Here is a 25,805-nt window from a genome sequence, read left to right as displayed (position 1 = left end):
TAGTGCTCCTGATAAATGGGTGAATGAGAGACTCCGATGATCCTCTCAGCAGTCCTCACTATCCCTTGTAGGGACTTGCGGTCAGATGCCTTGCAATTCCCGTACCAGACAGTGATGCAGCTGGTCAGGACCTTCTTGATGGTGCTCCTGTAAAAATTGGTTAAAATGGGGTGGGGGAGGCCTACTCGCCTCAGTCTCCTCAGGAAGTGGCGATGCTGCTGTGCTTTCTTGACCAAAGAGAGGGACCAGGTGAGATCGTCCATTATGCGCACTCCCAGAAACTTGGTGTTCCAACTCTCTCCATAGAGGAGCTGTGTTTGTGCAGTGAGAAGTGGTCAGCATGCACCTTCCTGAAGTCCACAATCATCTCTTTAGTTTTATCCAAGTTGAGCCTCAAGTTGTTGTGTTTGCACCATTCTACCAGCCACTCTGCCTCCTCTCTGTATGCTGTCTCATCATTTTTGATGAGGCCAACCGCTGTTGTGTCATCAACAAACTTGATAATTCAGTTTGAACTGGATCTAGCTATGCAGTCTTGTGTCAGCAGTGCGAACAGCAACGGGCTGAGCACGCAGCCCCGGGGAGCATCGGTGCTCAGCGTGATGGAGCTAGATATTTCTTCCAACACAAAAGACTGTGGCCTTTCAGTCAAGAAGTCCAGGATCCAGTAAAAGAGAGGTGTTGAGACCAATCAAGGACTCATCGACTTCAGAGGTATGATATTCCATTTTTGTACTAAGTATGAGTATTATGTTTATAATCTATTTCAACAATATGTATTTTCCTCTGTGGCTTGGGCTGATGAGGTTAATACAGCTAAATGGGTTAATTGCAGAATGAGCTAAATTTGTTTAAGTTGGCAGGGATGAAAATAAAATCAACTCACATTTCTTGGTCTTAATTACTGCTGCAAATTATAAGTGTATGTATGTCAAGACAGCCTCAGACTTAGTTATGATATTTTAAGAACAAACAGCCTTTCAGAATTTTACACAAAATGCTGGAAGGACTGAATAGTTTAGGCAGCAGCTATGGAAAGGAATAGACAGTCAACATTTTGGTTTGAGAACATTCACCAGGACTTGTTACTGACCAGTTTGTTTTATATACAGTCTTAAATGAAACATTATTTTCTCCACTGAATCAATACGAAGACTATAATGTTGCATCTACATCCTTTCTCTGGCCACTGTTCTTTAATGAGCTGAAGTACTCAGTATTGGTCAGACAATAAATACCCACAACAGATGAGATTTAATCACATTTAAAGACAATTTCCAGCTTCATTGATTCTAAAACTACCTTCTCTGTAATGCATATTTTCTTTCCAAAAACAGGCTACCATTTTGAGCATGTAACCTATTACTTTAGGAGAAATAACATGAAACAACTTTTGCAAGTCATCAGCTCATTTACTGCCTTATCTTACCATGAGAGAAAAACTAGACACAACAACCATCAAATCTAACCTCTGACAGATTTGACAAGCTGAGTTCCAAATACAGCAAGATACTATTGTTTGACACGGCATGTTATTGTCCTATTGCCCTCTCTTTATTACTGACCTTGGTATTGGTTGTGACCCATTGCAACTCTTGTCTGCTGTTTTTTCATTGTTGTTTCCCACCTGCCACCTGTCACTAGCCACATCTTCCCTCTACCATCTTATGATTAGCCTTGCCCCACTGCCTTCCTGTTGTTGATCACCTGTCACAATCCTTGTAGCATTGCTGCCAGCTTTCCTTTGTCACTACACAAGTCTCACCCGAGTGCTGTCCTTTCCTTCTGCCGCAACATTGGCCAGGCCTCATTGTTACTACTTTCCTAATTCTGTCAATTAGTCTTTGGCCTCGCCCCACTGCTTGCCTTGTCTCTTTATTCCTGGTTATTGACACTATCCTATTGCCATCCTTGCTCCACTCTGTTCCTGGTCACTGGCATCCCAGTGTCTTTGTGCTCCTGGTCATTGACCCTATCCTATAGCAGCCCCCCCCCCGCCCTTCTTTGCTTCTGGTTTCTGGATGAGGCATTGCCCTGGTCGCTGAACTTGCTCCATTGACCTCCTTGTTTCCCTTTTACTACTGGTCATTGGTCTTGTCTCTCTCTGGTCACTGGCTCTGCCCCACTGCCTGCCATGTACAGACCATTTCTCCTGATTCCTGGCTTTGCCCCCATTGCCCTCCTCGCCCCTCTTTGCCACCTGAGTTGTGCCCTTTGCCTATTGGCCGGCTCCCCGCCCGATGCCCGATGCCCTCTGGCGGTTGCCCTGTCGGCTGCAGCCTCTCCTTTACTTCCTGTTTTACCGGGGCCGGGGCTCCGTCTTGTGCCTGTGGGATCTGCTCTCTTCGTCGCCGGTTTTTGTCTCCGGGACTCCAGGAGCTCATGGATTTCACGTAGGGAAGGTCCCGACGCCATTTTTGCAGGGTTCCGGCCTGTTTCTGGCGCTGGGGGTGGTTCTCCCCACCTTCCCCTCCCCCAGTATCTTCCCTTGTTGTTCTCTCCTGGACCATGGCTGCTGCCTTCGAGCGGCCAACTTTTTGTTGTTGCCGCAAAGTTATGACCGGCTCGGGCAAGGGCGAGGAGAGAAGCTGGCCCCAGCCCCGGGGACCCCACTGCCCCGTCGATATCGCATCCGCTTCCAACTTCCAGCATTTTGAGATCCGGCACTTGCACCTGGAGCTGGAGATTAACTTTGGACGGCGGCAGATCGACGCGGTCGAGGTGCTGGACCTGGTGAGTCTGGAGCCCGCCACCCGGAGCCTGGTCCTCGACTCGCACCAGTCGCTGCTCATCCGCTCGGTCAGCGCCAAGTGCTCGTGTAACTCGGCTCAGAACAGCTGGCCGCTCAGCCACAGACTCGAACCCTTCACCGACTACGGCTCGTCGCTGGTGATAACGTTGCCGGCTGCTATCAAACCTCACAGCAACTTCCAGATCATCATCAAGTACACTACAGCAGACGGGCCAGCGGTAAGTGAGTCCAAAACTCACTCAAACACAAACTCCAGTTCATCTTCCTCAGGTGCACATTTAAACCAGGTTGTCCAACCACCCACTCATCCGGAAAACAAAAGCCTATCGAACTGGCTCCTAAGGGGATGAGGGAAGCTGCTTATCACTCTGGTTATCTAACCAACGTGACTTGCAGTTTTTACTGGGCAAGTTGCTAAACTGCATCAAAAAGTACAATAATATTTTACTTTAATTTTATTTTAATGCATATTATATACAGTACGATGGGCTGATTTTGTGGCTGGCACTAGTCATACTTTTGATAGTACGGAGAACTTGGTGCCACTGCTCTTGTTAGAATATGTCCTGCGGTGCACTGCTATCACATTACCAAGTTCAATAGTTTGGCAGTCTGGGAAACCCAGAGTTCAGTATTGTATGCATTGCTATAGCAAACTTTACCACATGAATTGCTATTTGAAAACAAAAAAATCTTTCTAGTCATAACCATAGTGTTTGAGCTTTGTTAACTAAAATCCATACTTTGCCTCGTGATGGAATATTTCATTGGGGAATACAACTCTGTGATTTTACCAGCTGCATTAATATTCCTTCATAATGGCAATTTATTTTGTAACTGGGTGTATTTTTCAAGATATGTCAGAATACTAAAAAGGATGAGTCAACATTTCTGTAGCACCATTTGCTGCATCAACAACAGAAGGAGGTTACTTGGGCCAGATTCATAGAATGGTGCAGCATGCAAACGGGCCTTTTGTATCAATTCATCTGCAAGCTAACCACTGGGCACCTATTATTCTGAATTAGTCCATCACCCAGCACTTGGTCCATTGCCTGTCTCATTTGTGGTGGTTTTTTGAAAGAGTATCTACTTTCTTCTTTATTTTTCCCCACATCTACTCTCAACTGACCCACATCTATTTTAAAAGTTACTGTAATTCCCACTTCAACTTTTAGCTCAGGGATAGCATGGCCTGTGTATGATACAATTTATCATCTCTCCTTTATCCTCTGGGCTGAGGCGGTTGTCTTTCTTTAGTCAGCTTCTTTACTGAGCCTACAACCTATGGGCTCATTTCAAGGACTCTTCAAATTCTCAATATTTATAGCTTGCTTGCTTGCTTATTAATTAATTAATTAATTAATTCCTTTTCTTCTTTTTGTATTTGCATAGTTTGGTGGCTTTTGCACGCTGATTCTTTATCATCCTGTAGGGCTGTCAACAGTCTTTCATTGATCCTCTTGTGCTTTTTGTATTTACCGTGAATGCCTGCAAGATAATGAATCTCAGGGTTGTATGTGGTGACATGTTTGCAGTTTGATAATTAATTTACTTTGAAATTTAGATCTCATTTTAATTTTCTCTATTCTAGTGGAATGAACCCCAGTCCTTTTGTTCTACAAGTTTGGTAATATTGCAGTAATTCCCATTTGTTCTGTGGCAAAGTCTTGTCATATTTCATAACATGATGCTCAAAATCTGGCCAACTCATAACCAGTGATGTGAGTTCCATTTATGATTTATGCCAGTGCTTAAAACCTACTATTCCATTTACGGATTTAGAAAATTTATTAAGTTGTCTTCACACTGCAAAGTTCTGAATATGGGTACCTTGTGAGTTTTTGGACAACTTGTTCCTGTGGTGAAGATGAATTTGCCTATTCAGCGAGCATTTTAAGTTAAAGTGCAATGAATGTGCATATTATAAGATGCACAGTGAGCGTAGCAGCTCTATACCGTTGTGGAGCCACGTGCTCACCCCCTCCTAACAGATCAATTTTTTAAAAGATATTTAGATAGCAAGAGAATCATGAGAGAAATATAGGAAACCGACTGAGATAAAAAATCAACCACAATCTCATTAGTCTTGATAGAGTGGATATGGAGAGGATGTTTCCCATGGTGGGACAGTCTAAGACTAGAGGACACAGCTTCAGAATACAGGGGTGTCCTTTAGAACAGTGTTGAGGAATTATTTTTGCCATAGAGTGGTGAATCTGTGGAATTTGCTGCCACTGGTGACTGTGGAGGCCAAGTCTTTATGCATATTTAAGACAGAGGCTGATAGATTCTTGATTTGTTTGGACATGAAGTAAGAGATTGGGGCTGAGAGAGAAAATGGATCAGCCATGATGAAATGGTGGGACAGACTCGATGGGCTAGACTCATGGGCCAAATGGCCTAATTCTGCTCCTATATCTTGTGGTCTTATAAATCGTGAACAAGTGGAAGGGGCTATGCAGTACACTGCTAAAATGTCTTTGGTTCTTGAGATCCTAATGCTACATTTTGTTCTTGAATTTTATTCTCTTGTTTAAACTGGAGATCAGTCTGAACTTCTGATTTAAATAGGAAATACTTATGATATTTCTAAACTAAGGGTCTCATTCTTCACTCTTTACGAGGGTAAGCATGAATCCTGTACTAACTTTGTGCCTTAAGTGCTATTGGGCAATTTATCATACTGCATGTTTTTATCCTGACCTGTATTAGAAAGAATATCCAGTGGACTTTTCTCCCAGCTCACTCACTGTTCCAGGATGCCAGTTTGATATTAAAATTAAAATGTGACTTAAACGTTTTGATAGACCCAATGTGTTCATAGACTGTCATATGTCGTTTGTTTTTTCCTCCTGAACAGGATGGAGTCTATTTAAATCCCACTTAAATCCATTATTTAAATCCCTCTAAACTAACACCCACTGAACTGCTCTTCATAGCTCCCATACATAGAAACATAGAAAAGCTACAGCACAGTACAGCCCCTTTGACCCACAATGCTGTGCCGAACATGTACTTACTTAGAAATTACCTAAGGTTACTCATATCCCTCTATTTTTCTAAGCTCCATGAACCTATCCAGGAGTCTCTTAAAAGACCATATCGTATCTGCCTCCACCACCCTCGCCGGCAGCCCATTCCACGCACTCACCACTCTCTCCATTAGAAAAAACTTACCCCTGACATCTCCTCTATATCTACTTCCAAGCACCTTAAAACTGTGCCCTCTCATGCTAGCTATTTCAGCCCTGGGAAATAGCCTCTGACTATCCACACTATCAAGGCCTCTCATCATCTTAGACACCTCTATCAGATCACCTCTCATCCTCCGCCGCTCCAAGGAGAAAAGGCCGAGTTCACTCAACCTGTTCTCATAAGGCATGCTCCCCAATCCTGACAACATCCTTGTAAATCTCCTCTGCACCCTTCCTATAGTTCCCACATCCTTCCTTTAGTGAGGTGACCGGAACTGAGCACAGTACTCTAAGTGGGGCCGGACCAGGGTCCTATATAGCTGCAACACTATCTCTCAGCTCTTGAACTCAATTCCACGATTGATGAAGGCCAATGCACTGTATGCCTTCTTAACCACAGAGTCAACCTGCGCAGCAGCTTGGAGTGTCCTATGGACCTGGACCCTAAGATCCCTCTGATCCTCCACACTGCCAAGACTCTTACCATTAATACTATATTCTGCCATCATATTTAACCTATCAAAATGAACCACCTCACATTTATCTGGGTTGAACTCCATCTGCCACTTCTCAGCCCAGTTTTGCATCCTATCAATGTCACGCTGTAACCTCTGACAGCCCTCCACACTATCCACAACACCCCCCAACCTTTGTGTCATCAGCAAATTTACTAACCCATCCCTCCATTTCCTCATCCAGGTCATTTATAGAAATCACGAAGAGAAGGGGTCCCAGAACAGATCCCTGAGGCACACCACTGGCCACCGGCCTCCATGCAGAATATAACTCGTCTACAATCACTCTTTGCCTTCTGTGAGCAAGCCAATTCTGGATCCACAAAGCAATGTCCCCTTGGATTCCATGCCTCCTTACTTTTTCAATAAGCCTTGCATGGGGTACCTTATCAAATGCCTTGCTGAAATCTATATACACTACATCTACTGCTCTACCTTCATCAATGTGTTTAGTCACATCCTCAAAAAATTCAATCAGGCTCGTAAGGCACGACCTGCCATTGACAAAGCCATGCTGACTATTCCTAATCACCTTATGCCTCTCCAAATGTTCATAAATCCTGCCTCTCAGGATCTTTTCCATCAACTTACCAACCACTGAAATAAGACATACTGGTCTATAATTTCCTGGGCTATCTCTACACCTTTTCATGAATAAGGGAACAGCATCTGCAACCCTTCAGTCCTCCGGAACCTCTCCAGTCCCCATTGATGATGCAAAGATCATCGCCAGAGGCTCAGCAATCTTCTCCTTTGCCTTCCACAGTAGCCTGAGGTACATCTCATCCGGTCCCAGTGACTTATCCAATCTGATGCTTTCCAAAAGCTCCAGCACATCCTCTTTCTTAATGTCTATATGCTCAAGCTTTTCAATTTGCTGTAAGTCATCACTACAATCACCAAGATCCTTTTCCATAGTGAATACTGAAGTAAAGTATTCATTAAGTACCTCTGCTATCTCCTCCGGCTCCATACACACTTTTCCACTGTCACACTTGATTGGTCCTATTCTCTCACATCTTATCCTCTTGCTCTTCACATACTTGTAGAATGCCCTGGGGTTTTCCTTAATCCTGCTCGACAAGGCCTTCTCATGGCCCCTTCTGGCTCTCCTAATTTCATTCTTAAGCTCCTTCCTGCTCTCCGTATAATCTTCTAGATCTCTATCATTACTTAGTTTTTTGAGACTTTAGTAAACTTTTCTTCTTGACTAGATTTTCAACAGCCTTTGTTGTACACCGTGGTTCATGTACCCTACCATCCTTTCCCTGTCTCATTGGAACGTACGTATGCAGAGCGCCACGCCAATATCCCCTGAACATTTGCCACATTTCTTCGGTGCATTTCCCTGAGAACATCTGTTCCCAATTTAAGCTTCCAAGTTCCTGCCTGACAGCTTCAATTTCCCCTTGCTCCAATTAAACGCTTTCCTAACTTGTCTGTTCCTATCCCTTTCCAATGCTATTGTGAAGGAGATAGAATTGTGATCACTATCTCCTAAATGCTCTCCCACTGAAGGACCAGACACCTGACCAGGTTCATTTCCCAATACCAGATCAAGTACAGCCTCTCCTCTTGTAGGCTTATCTACATATTGTGTCAGGACCACCTAATGAACTCCACCCCATCTAAACTCCTTGCTCTTGGGAGATGTCAATCAATATTGGGGAAATTAAAATCTCCCACCATGGCAACCCTCATTATTACACCTTTCCAGAATCTGTCTCCCTATCTGCTCCTTGATGTACCTGTTACTATTGGGTGGTCTATAAAAAACACCCAGTAGAATTATTGACCCCTTCCTGTTTTTAACTTCCACCCACAGAGACTCAGTAGACAATCTCTCCATGACTTCCTCCTTTTCTGCAGCCGTGACACTATCTCTGATCAGCAGTGCCACACCCCCACCTCTTTTGCCTCCTTCCCTATCCTTTCTGAAACAACTATAGCCTGGCACTCATGCACTAAGCTCATCCGCTTTGTTCATGATGCTTCTTGCATTAAAATAGACACATCTCAAAGCATCGGTCTGAGCGCATCCTTTCTCTATCACCTGCCTATCCTCCCTCTTGCACTGTCTACAAGCTTTCTCTATTTGTGAACCAACAGCCCCTTCCTCCGTCTCTTCAGTTCAGTTCCCACCCCCCAGCAATTCTCGTTTAAACTCTCCCCAATAGCCTTAGCAAACCTCCCCGCCTTTTACTCACTGAATTTGCTTTGTACCCACTTTGTTCAAGGTTTAGTGCTCAGAAGAAAGTGTTGACGTTCACATGGGACCTGACAGAACTCAACCCAAATGAAAAACAAGTTTCTCATCTTTATATTTCCAGCCCTTTTGATATAAATTTTCATTTTGATTGTCAATTTTTGTACTGGTGAAGAAGTATATATACGAGGGGTGATTGATAAGTTCATGGCCTAAGGTAGAAGTAGTCAATTTTAGAAAACCTAGCACATTTATTTTTCCTATATTTACAACACTTAGTCCAGCGGTCGTGGAGCATACGGATCCCTTCTTTGTAGAAGTTGGCGTCTTGGACCTCCAGAAGTGGTCACAGCAGGGGTGATTGATAAATTTGTGGCCTTGAGTTATTAACTTCAAACTTTCTGCATTTTCACTCAAAGAATTGAACTGCACATGCATGTAACAAGAGCTTCTACCTAAGGCCACAAACTTATCAATTGCCCCTGCTATGGACTCCTGGAGGTCCAAGACACTCTTATTACATGCACGTGCAGTTTAACTCTTTGAGTGATTATGCAGAAAGTTTGAAGTTAATAACTAATTTCCTTCTACTTTAGGCCACGAATTCATCAATGACCCCTGCTGTGGACCGCTTCTACAAAGAAGGGATCCGTATGCTCCAGGACCGCTGGACTAAGTGTGTACATGAAGGAGGGGACTATGTTGAAAAATACATATGCTAGGTTTTCTAAAATCGACTCCTTCTACCTTAGGCCACGAACTTATCAATCACCCCTCGTACAGTATACGGAATGCGGTAGATGATGTTGTAGTGCAGGGGTCCCCAACCTTTTTTGCACTGCAGACCGCTTTAATATTGACAATATTCTTGCGGACTGGCCGACGGGGGGGGCGGGGGGGGGGCTCGTTCAAGTAAGGTTGCCAACTTTCTCACTCCCAAATAAGGGACAAAAGTAGCAGTCAAATATGGGACACTTGTGTTTACCTTGAGAAAGGCTACCACGACCATGAAGCCTTGCCTGGGCACCTGTGTGTGCGTGCGTGTATGTGCCAATTTTTTTTTTCTACAAATCAGTTTTGGCTTCATCTTCCAGATTCTGTTAAGTGAAACTACACTGTACATACATTATTTCTACTTTATATAGGCTGTGTATTTACCATATTCCTGCTTTTACTATATGTTAGTGTTATTTTAGGTTTTATGTGTTATTTGGTATGATTTGGTAGGTTATTTCAAGTTCAACAGTGCGTGACAGGGAATGAGGGAAGGTGCAGCTGACTCATATCGCCAAATCATATCGTTTCCTAGCGGCCCGGTAGCGCATGCTTTGCGGCCTGGTGGTTGGGGACCACTTCTAGCGCAGTTACAGATTGGCAGGTATGAGTTTGTGGGCACCACTGAGTCATGGCTGAAAAAGGATCATAGTTGGGAGATTAACATCCAAGGATGAACATTGTATCGAAAGGACAGGCAGAAGAAATGAAATCGAATCCATAGAAAGAGGTGACGTAGGATCGGAAGATGTAGAGTTCTTGTGTGTGGAGTTAAGAAACTACAGGGGTAAAAATTGAATTGAAATGACTTTATTTCTTACATCCTTCATATACATGAGTGAAAATCTTTACGTTAGGACTCCGTCTAAATGTGCAATGTGCAATCATAGTAATTTATAATAAATAGAACAGTCAATGTAACATAGAAATACACTCAGATCAGCGTGAATTAATCAGTCTGATGGCCTGGTGGAAGAAGCTGTCCCGGAGCCTGTTGGTCCTGGCTTTTATGCTCCGTTTCCCGGATGGTAGCAGCTGGAATAGATTGTAGTTGGGGGTGACTCGGGTCCCCAATGATCCTTTGGGCCCTTTTTTCACACCTGTCTTCGTAAATGTCCTGTATATGTGTCAGCAATCATTTTCTATGGGAGGCAAAGAGTGGGAATAAAGATGGTCTTTTCTGGTTGGCTGCTGATGTTAACTGCTATGCTACCATGAGGGGGGGAATAAGTTTTCTGCTCAGAATGATTGTGGAACCCTCTGCCTGTGAGGAAGGTGGAAAACCTGTCAGTCATAGTTTTGGAATAGAACTTAGATTGGCACAAGGTTGCAGAGAAAAACTGGGAATTGAACCCAGTGAGGACAAAATCAACAACCTCTTCTGCCATAACACTTATTATATAAATGGAAGTTAGAACGTGCCTTTACCTTGACAAAATATCCTGAGGTTTTTCAAGGTGATTTTCAACTACTAAGCTCAGTAGGAGGTATAGGGGCAAAGATGTAGCTTTTAATGGAAATCTTAAAAGAGCAAAGTGGAATGAAGAGGAAGTGAGGTCCAGGGAAGAAATCCCTGTGCTAAAGGCTGCCAGTGGTGGGCTGAGCCAGAATCAAAGACACAGTTGTCTTGGAAGGCTTGGAGAGATTACTGAGGTTGGAAGGGCCAAGAGCATGGGAGGATTTGAAAACAAGAAGGAAATGTAACTAAATGGGAACCAATATAGTGGCAGGTGAATTGAATGCTGTGACCTCAAGTGTATTAAAAGTAGACTGGCCAGGAATTAATCAAAATAATCAAGTGTAGTTAGCTTAGAAATTTGGACAAAATCTCAGCTCTGCGCCGTATATGCTATGAAGGTTGCAAATAATCCAGTTAATTTTCAGGTAGCCTGGGAGAGGGACTGAGTCAATATCTTGGGAAACTTATGATGGGGACCAAAAGTGTTCATTTTCCCAATGTTGTCATAGTTATAAGATGTTTAATTACACATTGGGTTCAGATTGTGATCCTGGTGTTTTAATTAAGGTGGAGTAAAGAAACCATGCTGATCTCGTAGATCTGCTATTTGATACATAATCAGTTGGCTAAATGAAGAAGAGGTGCATGTTATCATGATCTAACTCAATAGTGAAACAGATACCAGCGATAGGTTGACCTATTTGTGTTTTATATTCCTCTCCCTGCCTATTGACAAATCATTTCTGGTTGGGCTGGCTATAAAGCAAGTATTTCGAAGTTCAAAGTAAAATTTATTATCAAAATATGTATACCATATTCAGCCATGAGATTCATATCCTCATAGACAGCCGCAAAATGAAGAAACACAATAGAATCCATGAAAATAAAACTCACACAATAAAGACTACCAAACACCCAATATGCAAAAAAAAACCAAATCATACAAAAACAATAGAAACATAAACAAAAAGACACAGAAATTGAATCCACAGTTATGGAACCAGTTCAGGGCTACAAGTAATCCAGGAGCCCTCCAGCTGCAGGCAACAGCCATGGAACCAGATCAACACTGCAGCCGGTCCAGGAGCCCGATACCATGTACTACTATGAAATTAATTTTCTTGCAGGCATTTACAGGGAAAAGAAATATAATAGAATGTTACGAAGAACCATGTACAGGTGTTCCCCTGCTTTACAAAAGTTCGCTTTACGACACTTCACTTTTACGAAAGCCTTATATTAGTACCTGTTTTCGCTAACCGAAAGAAATCCCGAAGAGGATTTCCGCTTCTAGGAAAAAAGGCAATAAGCGAAAATAGCGTTCAGTGTTTGTTTTGCAGCGAGCTGTTATAGAGGCAACGCTGCCAAGCTCCTTCCCCGGGAACTACACTCAGCATCTCAGCATCAAGCCGCCATAGCTTTGAATTGCGTGAGATTTTCGCTATGATTGGCAGAGCTGCAATGATTGCTGAAAAGTATGACTTTAATTTTGAAAGGGCACGTAGGTTTAGGGCAGGTTTGCAGGATGTTTTGAGTGCTTACAAAGAACTGTATGATAGAAAAATGCGTGAACCTTCCAATGTGCTCACTGTCTTCCCGATTCTGGTAAGTGAAACTACACTGTACGTACATTATTTCTGCTATATATAGGCTGTGCATTTATCATACCATTCCTGCTTTTACTATATGTTAGTGTTATTTTAGGTTTTATGTGTTATTTGGTATGATTTGGTAGATTATTTTTTGGGTCTGGGAATGCTCAAAAGTTTTTCCCATATAAATTACTGGTAATTGTTTCTTTGCTTTACACCATTTCAGCTTACGAAAGGTTTCATGGGAACACTCTACTTTCAGATAGTGGGGAAACCTGTATAAACAGACCAAGACTGACAAACACCAATATGCAAAAGAAGACAAACTGAGCAAATAAAAATAATATGGACAAGAGTTGTAAGGAGTTCTTGAAAGTGAGTCTGCAGAAGCCTGATTGTGGTAGGATAGTAACGTTTAATGAACCTGGTGATTTGGGACCTACAGTGCCTATAAAGAGTATTCACCCCTCCCCCCCCCGGAAGTTTTTCATGTTTTATTGTTTTACAACATTGAATCACAGTGGATTTAATTTGGCTTTTTTTGGACAGTGATCGTCAGAAAAAGACTTTCGTGTCAAAGTGAGAACATCTCTGAAGTGATCTAAGTTAGTTACAAATACAAAGTACAAAATTGATTTCATAAGTATTCACCCCCTTCAAGTCAGTATTTAGTAGATGCACCTTTGGCAGCGATTACAGCCTTGAGTCTATGTGGATAGGTCTCTATCAGCTTTGCACATCTGGACTCTGCAATTTTTCCCCATTCTTCCCCATTCTTCTTTACAAAACTGCTTAAACTCTGTCAGATGACATGGGGATCGTGTCCCCATGAACAGCCACAACTTTCATTCTGATTGAGGTCTGGACTCTGACTTGGCCACTCCAGGACATTAACTTTGTTGTTTTTAAGCCATTCCTGTGTAGCTTTGGCTTTATATTTGGAGTCATTGTCTTGCTGGAAAAGAAATTTTCTCCCAAGTTGCTTTTCTTTTGCAGACTGCATCAGGATTTCCCAGTATTTTGCTGCATTCATTTTACCCTCTACTTCCATTAGTCCTCCAGGGCCTGCTGCAGTGAAGCATCCCACAGCATGATGCAGCCACCACCATGCTTCATGGTAGAGATGGTGTGTTTTTGATGATGTGCGGTGTTTGGCTTCTGCTAAACATAGCATTTAGCCTAATGGCCAAAAAGCTCAATTTCGATTTCATCAGACCATACAGCCTTCTAGCTGACTTCACTCATGCCTTTTGGCAAACTTTAGCCGTGATTTCATGTCAGTTATTTTCAACAGTGGCTTTCTCTTTGCCATTCTCCCATAAAGCTGTGATTGTTGTAGCACCTGGGCAACAGTTGTATGAACAATCTCTCCCATCTCAGCTACTGAAGCTTGTAACTCCTCCAGAGTTGTCATAGGTCTCTTGGTGGCCCCCCTCACTAGTCTTCTTGCATGGTCACTCAGTTTTTGAGGACAGTCTGCTCCAGGCAGATTTACAGCTGTGCCAGGTTCATTTCATTTCTTCTTGATTAACTTAACTGTAGTCCAAGGGATATTCAGTGACTTGGAAATTTTCTTGTTTCCATTTTCAGACTTGTACTTTTCAAGTTGGCATGTAGCCACATGGTTAAGGTGTTCATCTATTGATTTGAAGGTCGCTAGTTTGAGCCTTGGCTGAGGCAGCGTGTGTGTCCTTGAGCAAGGCACTTAACTACACATTGCTCTGCGATGAAACTGGTGCCAAGCTGTATGGGTCCTAATGCCCTTCCCTTGGACAACATCGGTGGCATGGAGAGGGGAGACTTGCAGCATGGGCAACTGCTGGTCTTCCATACAACCTTGCCCAGGCCTGCACCCTGGAAACCTTCCAAGGCGCAAATCCATGGTCTCAAGAGACTAACGGATGCTATAACTTTTCAATTACCTTTTCCTGGAATTGCTTGGAGTGTTCGTTTATTTTCATGGTGTAGTTTTTGCCAGCAGTTGGACCTTGCAGATACAGTGTATTTTACTATAATCAATTGTAACACCTGGATTGCACATAGGTGATCTCCATTTAACTAATTTTGTGACTTCTAAAACCAATTGGCCACGCCAGTGATGATTTTGTGTGTCATATTAAAGACCGTGAATACTTATGCAATCAATTATTTTGTGTTTTATATTCGTAATTAATTCAGATCACTTTGTCGAGATATATTTTCACTTTGACACAAGTCTTTTTCTGTTGAACAATGTCAAAAAAAAGCCAAATTAAATCCACTGATTCAATGTTGTAAAACAATAAAACTTGAAAACTCACAGAGGAGTAAGTACTTTTTGTAGGCACTGTAAGGCTTGTGTACCTCATGTCTGATGATAGTAGCAAGAAGAGATATGGCCTGTAAGGAGGGAGTCTTTGATGGATGCTCCTTTCTTGTAGCAATGCTGCATGTAAATGTACTCAGTGGCGGGGAGGACTTTGCCTGTGATGGGCTGCTGTTATCAACCACCTTCTGTCACCTTTTCCGTTCCCGGGCATTGGTGTTTCCATACCAGGCCATGAAGCAACGAATTTAATTAGGATATTTTCCACTGTGCATCAATGGAAATGTGTCAAAGTTTTTGGTGATGTGCTGAACCTACACAAACTTCTAAGAAAGTAGAGGCACTGTTGTGCCTTTGTGGTCAGTCTCATCTGATGGTCAGGACACATCTGATGCGTTGATGCAAAGGAATTTAAAGCCACTGATTCTCTCCACCTCTGTTGCCCTGATGAGGACTGGTTCATGGGCCTCCAGCTTCTTACTCCTGTAATTAATAAAGCTGCTCTTTGGCTTTGCTGTCATTGAGTGAGAGGATGTTGTTGTGGCACCACTCAACCAGACTTTCAATCTCCCTCCAATATGCCGATTCATAACCACCTTTGATTCAACCAACAGTTAACGCAGAAACCCCATATGTTTATGAAAATAAACATTATTTTTTCACGCAATTGAAAACCATGTTTCTGCTATTTGCATAATCCATAAAGGAGTCTTTCGTTCCCTCAAACCATCAAGAGTTTCATTATTATCTCCTGAATTACATGATGATATCAAGAGAATAGGCAATCTTTGCTTCCTTTTTATAGTGCATACGGTCCAGTCCATAATGGTTAAAGTGTTGTGTCAGGAAAGCAGTGTCCATCATTAGGGCCCCCACCTCCCAGGCCATGCTTTCTTCTCACTGCCTCCATCGGGAAGCGGGTGCAGGAACCTCAGGACTCTCACCACAAGATTCAAGAACAATTATTACCCCGGAACCATCAGGCTTTTGAACTTCACTTGCTCCATCATTGAAATGTTCCCACAACCTATGGATTCACTTGCAAGGACTCTTCATCTCATGTTCTCGATACTTATTGCTTATTTATTTATTTATTTATTTATTAATTACTATTTCTTTCTTTTTGTATTTAAAGTTCGTTGTCTTTTGCCCACTGGTTCAATGCCCAAGTTGGTGAGGTCTTTCATTGATTCTATTATAGTTAGTATTGTATTATGGATTTATAGAGTATGCCCACAAGAAATCTCAGGGTTGTATATGGTGACATAAATGTACTTTAAACTTTGAACTTAGAATTAGAAATCATGCCAAGTTACAGAAAGGTTCATTTTATTATTAAATATAAACAATAGTGAATTAGTTACAGGTTTCTCCCACCATCCGAAAGTAGTGCGTTCCTATGAAACGGTTCGTAAACCGGAATGTCGTAAAGCGAAGAAGCAATTACCATTTATTTATATGGGAAAAATTTGTGAGCATTTGCAGACCCAAAAAATAACCTATCAAATCATGTCAAATAACACATAAAACCTAAAATAACAGTAACATATAGTAAAAGCAGGAATGATATGATAAATAGACAACCTATATAAAGTAGAAATACTTTTCCATAATCATTGCCGCACTGTTCTCCATAGCGAAAATCTCATGCAAGCGCTTTCAGCAGAAATACTCTCTCCAGTGACCTTTAAGCTATGAAGCTGCCAAATCATACCAAATAACACATAAAAATACACAGCCTATATAAAGTAGAAATAATGTATGTACAGTGTAGTACCGCTTACGGGAGTCAGGAAGACAGCGCCAAGCACACTGATGATGGTGTGTTAGGCTGAGTTGTCGAAGGTTGGGGTGGTGCAGTGGCCCCCACCCTCCAGGCCGCCGACCGATACCGATCTGCAAAGCATGCAGGGATGCAGCAGTAGCCGGGACGCACCCAGCACATCTTTAAGAAAAAAGCCGAAATAAACAAGCTAATTAATTAGGTGCTGCCTGGCACGCAAGTGTCAGCCCAGATCATAGGTGACGCAATCGGCAATCGCCTCTGATCTGGGCCGACATTTACGTGCCTGGCAGCACCTAATTAATTAGCTTGTTTATTTTGGCTTTTCTCTTAAAGATGTGCTGGGTGCGTCCTGGCCACCGCTACATTCCCCGCGACAATGTATCGGTCTGCGGCCTGGGGATTGGGGAGGTGGGATACTGGGATGTCATCTCATCGTCGTCTGTTTTCATCAGGGCAGGCAGGTCATCTTCTTCACGTTCAGTTCTTGGACGACTTCACTTTCGGTCCGTTTGCTACTGCATTTGGTTTTGATTGTTATCCTTTCCCCTTCCAGTTGCATCAGCTCTTCATCTATCAGTTCTTGGTCATGGCATGCCAAAACCTCTTCAACATTATCTTTGTCAACTTCCACAAGCCAAACTCACTTTGTCCTTACTTCGTTCACCACGATCGAAACGCATAATTATGTCTAGTTTTACGCTAAGTGTAACACCCTTACGAGCTCTTTTAGGCTTTTCCGATACCTAGAACTTATCTTGCTAATGGCTGCTCACAGGCACGTGTTTAAGCAATGCCGACTAGAATGCAGTTCTGGGGGAAGAGCTTGACTGCTCGGGGCGCGCGCTGCTTTTTCGCGCGCTGCCTTTTTTCGTAACAGTGAAAACACCTTCTGTTAGCGAAAACAGGTAACTAATGTAGGTCTTTCGTAACAGTGAGGTTTCATAAAGCGAACGTTCGAAAAGCAGGGGGACACCTGTATAACTGATGTAAGCATTTCCAGGGAATGATGACTGACGCTATGAATTTCTGTAGTTGCTCGTGCAGTTACCACACTCAATCATTGTAGATGTATATTTCCTGTGACTTTCATGGGGCAAAAAAGATTACAAGAATTGTGAGATCGTACCAAGTATCTCCAGTAATGCAGTGTAACCGCCATCAAATAGTAAGCAATAGTAGATCTACTGGACAGAATTTTGGGGCACTTTATTATTTTTACTGTTTTACTTTTTACAGGGGAAGTGAGGTTTGTTTCTCAAAAACTATTCAAAATTAAATGTATTTCATAATTTTTTTGTAATTTGAATGTGACATTGATGATAATACTTGTTCCACTTGTTATGGCTCAGCGTATTCTGTACTTGATGTGCTTATCAGAAAACAGTTTGGGGAAAAGGTCAGCATTGCGATGATTGTGGACTGGTGCTGAAAATATTGTGTAATTCGTTTTCTTGAATTCTTAATGAACAAGTTACTGATATCAAAATCATCAAATGCTACTTTTGTTCAGCAAGATACTTGCTTGGCATTAACACTCAGCACTTAATCCCTGATTATGGTTTTTGCATAGTAAACTTCAGTGTTTCCTTCTCTGTTGGGCAATCACCAGTATACACACTTGTGCTTTTTTCATAGACGGAATACACGCTTACAGCTTTGTTACAGGGACTGTGGCAACTCTAAAGGACCTTGGGACAGTTCTGTTTTAAAGTGGAACCAAAGTGCTCTTCAGTTTTTTTTTAACCACCCGCAAGTTACAGGTTGAGATCCATACATACTTGGAAGGAATTTTTTTGACAACAGCTTCGTGAATGAAACATCCTCGAAAGCGATTGGTCTTTTCAATCTTAAATGGCAACCCCACCCATAGAAATGCCTTGACAGCCAGCTAAATCATTCTCATGGACTTGACAGCTGTCTGACCAGTCAAGAATCTTGTCATTTGCTCCTATTCAAGACCCATTAAAATTGATATTTTGGTTAAAATTAAAAGAAATTTGATGTCTTTTAACACAATAGCTTAAAAAGAATGTTCAGTGCATATAAAAAGTATTCACCTCCCTGCTTCAGAAGTTTTTGCATTTTATTGTTTTACAATGTTAACTCAAAGTGGATTTAATTTGTCTTTTTTGACACTGATCAGCCCATCCCTCCCCACCGATCTTCCTCCTGGCACTTATCCTTGTAAGCGGAACAAGTGCTACACATGCCCTTACACTTCCTCCCTCACCACCATTCAGGGCCCCAGACAGTCCTTCCAGGTGAGGCGACACTTCACCTGTGAGTCGGCTGGGGTGATATACTACGTCCGGTGCTCCCGATGTGGCCTTCTATATATTGGCGAGACCCGATGCAGACTGGGAGATCGTTTCGCTGAACACCTACGCTCTGTCCGCCAGACAAAGCAGGATCTCCCAGTGACCACACATTTTAATTCCACGTCCCCTTCCCATTCTGACATGTCTATCCACAGCCTCCTCTACTGTGAAGATGAAGCCACACTCAGGTTGGAGGAAGAACACCTTATATTCCATCTGGGTAGCCTCTAACCTGATGGCATGAACATTGATTTCTCAAACTTCCGCTAATGCCCCACCATCCCCTCGTACCCCATCTGTTATTTATTTATATACATACATTCTTTTTCTCTCTCTCCTTTTTCTCCCTCTGTCCCTCTCACTATACCCCTTGCCCATCCTCTGGGCTTTTCCCCCCCTCCCCTTTTTCTTTCTCCCTAGGCCTCCTGTCCCTTGATCCTCTCGTATCCCTTTTGCCAATCAACTGCCCAACTCTTGGCCCCATTCCTCACCCTCCTGTCTTCTATCATTTTGGATCTCCCCCTCCCCCTCCTACTTTCAAATCTCTTACTAGCTCTTCTTTCAGTTAGTCCTGATGAAGGGTCTCGGCCCGAAACGTCGACTGTACCTCTTCCTAGAGATGCTGCCTGACCTGCTGCGTTCACCAGCAACTTTTATGTGTGTTGCTTGGAATTCCAGCATCTGCAGATATCCCCGTGTTTGCTCCATTATCTAATTATGTGACTTCAAAATCCATTTGGCTGCACCAGTGATGATTTGGTGTGTCATGTTAAAGGGGGGTGAATAGACAGTCAATAATTTATGCAATCAATTATTTTGTGTTTTATATTTGTAATAAATTTAGATCACTTTGTAGAGACCTGTTTTCACTTTGACATGAAAGAGTGTCTTTGTGTTGATCACTGTCTTAAAAAAAGCCAACTTAAATCCACTGTGATTCAGTGTTTTAAAACAATAAAAGATGAAAACTTCCGGAGGGTGGGGGGGGGGTGAATACTTCTTATAGGCACTGTAAATGACCTGAAACTTGCCTGTCTTCCTAGCAGCTTGTCACCTTCATTCAAATGAATGGTGTCCCTTACCCTGCAGCATGTCAAAGATACATTAGGGTCTTTCAAGAGGCTCCTGGATAGGTACATAGAGCTTAGAAAAATGGAGGGCTATGGGTAACTCGAGGTGATTTCTAAAGTAAGTACATGTTCGGCACAGCATTGAGGGCTGAAGGGCCTGTATTGTGCTGTAGGTTTTCTATGTTTCTGTGTCAAAGCTGAACAGGTTCAGTGGGCAGATTTCTCATTAAATATTGGGAAATTTCAGCAATGTTGTAGTCCTCTGCTCTGGCCCTATGATGAGTCCATTATTGATGTATGGTTAGAAACTTCCTGGTGACAACCTGTCAATAAGTTTGTGACTATTGTTTGTGGGCAAGTCTTGGCCTTCTTGACAATTACATAGGGAACGAATAAGAATTTCCTTTAGTAGTGCTGCCATTAGGCCATAAACTGAAGAGACAGAGGAAGGGGTGGTTGGCTCACAAATCGTGAAAACTTGTAGACAGTGTGAGAGGGAGGATAGGCAGGTTATAGAGAAAGGATATGCTCAGACTGATGGTTTGAGATGTGTCTATTTTAATGCAAGGAGTATCATGAACAATGCGGATGAGCTTCGAGTGTGGATCTGTACTTGGAGCAGTGGCCATTACAGAGACTTGGATGGCTCAGGGGCAGGAATGGTTACTTAGAGTGCCACGCTTTAGATGTTTCAGAAAGGAAAGTTGGGGAGGCAAAAGAGGTGGGGGCATGGCACAGTTGATCAGGGATAGTGTCACTGCTGTAGAAAAGGAGGAAGTAATAGAGGGATTGTCTACTGAGTCTCTGTGGGTGGAAGTTAGGAACAGGAAGGGGTCAATAACTCTCCTGCTTGTTTTTTTTTTATAGACCACCCAAAAGTAACAAATATGGAGGAGCAGATAGGGAGACAGATTCTGGAAAGATACAATAATAACAGGGTTGTCATGGTGGGAGATTTTTATTTCCCTAATATTGATTGGCATCTCTCTAGAGCAGGGGTTTAGATGGGGTGGAGTTTGTTAGGTGTGTTCAGGAAGGTCTCCTGACACAATATGTAGATAAGCCTACAAGGGGAGAGGCTGTACTTGTTCTGGTATTGGGAAATGAACCTGGTCAGGTTTCTCAGTGGGAGGGCATTTTGGAGATAGTGATCACAATTCTATCTCCTTTACCATAGCATTGGAGAGGGATAGGAACAGACAAGTTAGGATAGTGTTTAACTGGAGTAAGGGGAAATATGAAGCTATCAGGCAGGAACTTGGAAGCATGAATTGTGAACAGATGTTCTCAGGGAAATGTATGGAAGAAATGTGGCAAATGTTCAGGGGATATTTGCGTGGCATTCTGCATAGGTACGTTACAATGAGACAGGGAAAGGGTGGTAGGGTATAGGAACCATGGTGTACAAAGGCTGTTCAAAATCTAGTCAAGAAGAAAAAATCTTAGGAAAAGTTCCAAAACTAGGTAATGATAGAGATCTAGAAAATTATAAGGCTAGCAGGAAGGAACTTGAAAATGAAATTAGGAGAGCCAGAAGGGGCCATGAGAAGGCCTTGGCGAGTAGGATTAAGGAAAACGCCAGGGCATTCTACAAGTATGTGAAGAGCAAGAGGATAGGACGTGAGAGAATAGGACCAATTGAGTGTGACAGTGGAAAAGTGTGTATGGAACTGGAGGAAATAGCAGAGATACTTAATGAATACTTTGCTTCAGTATTCACTACGGAAAAGGATCTTGGCAAATATAGGGATGGCTTACAGTGGACTGAAAAGCTTGAGCATATAGATGTAACGCTTAGGGCTATCGACTCATGTTTGTCTAGGGGAAACCCCGTCCACCCACCAAACCATGTCTCATGTTTGCGTAGATGCTGTGTAATGCACCCTGGTATAAACTCACACATAAATTATCAGACCGCACACAATGTACGATTAACTGATTACACTTTATAAATCTTACTGTGACTATGTGGTTAATAGAGATACAAATTAACAGGGGGAAGACAGAGGTGCCAAACTTATCAGAGTTCAACCAATTCGTGCACAATCGTTGGAGCTCAATTAATGGAGTCTTCCCTCCACCATTCAATCTCCTCCGAACTCCTCGACCCTCCGACTGAGACCAAACATGGTGATCTACGAGAGAGCGTCCAGCACGTTCTTTCTCTTCGTTCCTCCTCGCTCAAAAGCCCGCGCATCAACCCCGGTTCCCCCACATACAGATAGAATAACAAGGCTTCCATTGGTTAGTTCCTCCGTTATCTATATTTATAACCCAAACATTTCAGCTACAAAGAACATTGCCTCACCAGTTAACATTACAGGGAAGCCATTTCATTATAACACTACAGAGAAGCCATTTTATTATTAGCAGTTAACAAACAGTTAATATTCCGAAACACTACATTCTCCCCACACCGAACTTAGTCATGCCCTCATGACGTTCGGATAATTCGCCAACCCTTCCTGCAGAACACAGAGCCAAATCCACGTGCAGAAAGCAGTGACATAACTGCCCAAAACAGTAGAGATCACATTCTGCTCCCCAGGCGCTACATAGGCCAACTTATCCGGGGGGTTCCTAAGCCTCTGAGACCTCCATACCCCCTCTTCTAGCTCCTCTGGCTCAGATACTGCTGGAGACACTGTGGGGCTACCTGGCGGAACCTCCCACGATCTGTCCCTCAAACCCCTCTATAACTCGGAGCCCCCTGTCTCGGGTTCAGGCCCCACTTCCTCTCCCCCAGAGTCTTGCTGCACTCCCTGTTGCCCACCAACAGCTCCCCTCACCTCACCTGACGTAGTGGGAGAAGGGCCTGGAGTCTCTTCCTCCATCACGGGGAAGTTAGCGAACGGCAGCATGTACCACTCAGCCAAATCATCATCCTCCGAATCAGTATTCCTTTCTGGGGCTGAGCCCGGCCCCGTCTCTTTCACAGTGGGCTCTTCCCTCGCCCCATGCTTCCGCACAGCCCTCGTACTAGGCGTAGACTCCAATTTGGGCTCTTGGTCTACCTGCACCTCTTGTCCCAGGGGCAATAGGTAGTTCCGATGAAGTACCTTGACAGGCCTCTTCTTGTCCTCTGGCCTCACCTGGAAAACCGGCAGGTTCAGTATCTGACTCCACCACATAGGGTGTGGCCGCCCAGCGGTCAGCCAACTTGTGCTTTCCAGGTAGTCCCAAATTCCTTATGAGGACTCGGTCTCCTGGTAGGAGTTGGGAGAACTTCACTTTCTGGTCATACCACCTCTTATTTCCTGGATTCTGCTTGGCGGCCGCAACCCCAGCCAATTCGTAAGCCCTTTTCAGCTCTCTTCATGTCAGACACATACTTCAGATAAGGCTTCGGCTGTTCGTCACCCCTGTCAGTCCTGAAACAGAGGTCAATGGGCAACCTCGCCTCGCGCCCAAACATCAGATAAAAGGGCGAATACCCAGTAGCCGCATTGCGTGTACAGTTGTAACACTGAACCAGATGCCCAACATGTTAACTCCATCTGCTCTTTTTGCTGATCTCCTGAGTCCTGAGCATGTCTAGCAATGTCCAATTAAACCTCGCAGGTTGGGGATCGCCCTGCAGATGATAGGGCGTGGTCCTCAATTTCTCAGCTCCCAGCATGCCCAGTAACTCATAGATGAGCTTACTCTCAAAGTCCCATCACTGATCACTATGTATCTGCCGGGGAAGGCCGTAATGAACAAAATACTTCCCTCATAACACTTTTGCCACCATAGTCGCCCTCTGGTCCTTGGTAGGAAAAGCCTGAGCATATCTAGTGTAGTGGTCCGTGATGACTAAGACATTCGCTGTGTTGCTGGCATCGGGTTCTATGGACAGAAAATCCATACACACCAGGTCCAGGGGCCCTGCACTCTGAAGGTGTGACAAAGGAGCAGCCTGCACAGGCAGTGTCTTCCAGCGTATGCAACAGATGCACGACTTGCAATACTCTTCAACCTCCGAATTCATCCTGGGCCAGTAAAACCTGTCTTTGATAAATCCATAGGTCTTTTCCACCCCCAAATGTCCAGAATCATCGTGCAGTGACTTCAATGCAATCTTTCGATACTTCTCAGGCAGGACCAACTGCCAACACCGAGGTCGGTCTGGGGGTGAAGTTACCTGGTATAGAATTTGGTTCCTCAACTTCAACCAAGGCCATTCCCTAAGTAAGGGAGGCACCGAAATGTGTTTCATCTTATCTGCCCACACCAAATCCCCTTTTTCCACCGCGTACCGGACAGTACCAATGCCCGGGTCATCTTGTTGAGCAGCTGCCACTTTTCCAGGATTAATTCTGGCAGCTGCTTGGCCTTCAGTGTGGTCAGGTCACAGTAAACTGGGGCAGGGCATTATCAGAAGCCCCCAATGAGTCCACTGCGCGATCCGGCCTCCCCTTTTCCTTGGCCTTCATGGTGATGGCAAACTGACACATGGCCTTCACCCCAGTGGCAGGAAAGCTCTCCCACTCCTCGTCCCTCTCCAGTTCCTCATGCATCCGTTGGGACAAAGCGTCCGCATCGATATTTCGACTCCCTGGCCGGTAATTCAGATTGAAATCATATACAGACAATGCTGCCAGCCACTGATGACCTGTAGCATCCAGTTTCACGAGGTCAGGATGTAAGTGAGCGGATTGTTGTCCGTCCTCACCTCAAACTTGGCTCCATAGAGATAATCACTCAGCTTATCCACCACCGCCCATTTCAATGCCAGGAATTCCAACTTGTGGGTGGGATAGTTTCTCTCGGAGGGCGACAAACTCCGGCTGACAAACGCTACAGGCCTCAACCCGGTGCCCTGATCCTGATACAGGACGTCCCCTAAACCCTCTTGGCTGGCATCGGTATGTAGTACATAGGGTAATCGGGGGTCTGCAAAAGCCAGCACCGGTACCTGAGTCAGCAACTCTTTCAGCGATTTAAAAGCCTCCTCACAGTTAGCATCCCACCTCTGTCCAAAGGGCTCTGACGTATTGAGATGTTCTCCAACCTCCCGTCCCCTTTTCCCTTTCCCTTTCTTTCCCAAGGGAGGGTAACCACGCAGAAGCTGATTCAAGGGATGACTCACTTTGGCGTAGCCCTTCACGAATCTCCGATAATAACCACAGAACCCGAGGAACGAGGGCAGAGCGCTCACAGTCTGGGGTCTCGGCCATGTGGTCACCACTTCTATCTTACTCCATACCGCGAGATTATGTGCCCAACATAGCTAACTGACGTCTTGCAGAACTGGCACTTGTCCAGGGAAAGTTTTAACCCTTCTTCCTTCAGTCGGCTTAGCACCTTCAGTAGCCTCGCTTCGTGTTCTTCCAAGGTAGATCCAAATACTATCAAGTCATCCAAATACACCAACACTTCAAGCAAATTCATATCCCCCACCATCTTCTCCAAGATCCTCTGGAAGGTGGCAGGGGCTCCAGATATGCCCTGGGGCATCCTTTTGAACTGGAAAAATCCCAAAGGGCACATAAACACCGTCTTCTCTTTGTCGGCCTCACTCACCGGTATCTGGTAATATCCACTCCTCAAATCCAGCACACTAAACCACTTCGCCCCATTCAGACAGGCCAGCGCGTCTTCAACCCTTGGGACTGTATACTGGTCAGGGACAGTGCGCTGGTTCAGGGTCTTGTAGTCCACACACATGTGTACTTTGCCGTTCTTCTTCTGGGCTACTACTGTTAGAGATGCACAAGGGCTTCGGGATTCAGAGATGATCCCAGCTTCCTTCAACTGACTCAGGTGCTGCCACACATCTTCCACATCTGCAGGGGGCAGTCGCCGCAACCTCTCTCTAAATGGGGTGTCCTCAGTCACCCGGATGGTGT

The 25,805-nt window shown here is 43.9% G+C and overlaps 1 protein-coding gene across 1 annotated transcript in view; it reads left to right on the top strand.

Moving 5' to 3' along the window:
* The first annotated feature begins 2,262 nt into the window (after positions 1–2,262).
* rnpepl1 (arginyl aminopeptidase like 1) overlaps positions 2,263–25,805 on the top strand; it is a 72,812-nt gene continuing 49,269 nt past the window's right edge. Inside the window, exon 1 of the mRNA XM_072255195.1 lies at positions 2,263–2,970. Coding sequence (XP_072111296.1) covers positions 2,509–2,970 — 462 coding nt within the window. The 5' untranslated portion in view covers positions 2,263–2,508. The remainder of the gene's footprint in view (positions 2,971–25,805) is intronic.

The sequence above is a fragment of the Mobula birostris genome, chromosome 4 (assembly GCF_030028105.1).
Source record: "Mobula birostris isolate sMobBir1 chromosome 4, sMobBir1.hap1, whole genome shotgun sequence".
NCBI lineage: Eukaryota > Metazoa > Chordata > Chondrichthyes > Myliobatiformes > Myliobatidae > Mobula > Mobula birostris.
The sequence above is the reverse complement of the archived record's forward strand: the minus strand, read 5'-3'. Positions and strand labels throughout refer to the sequence as shown.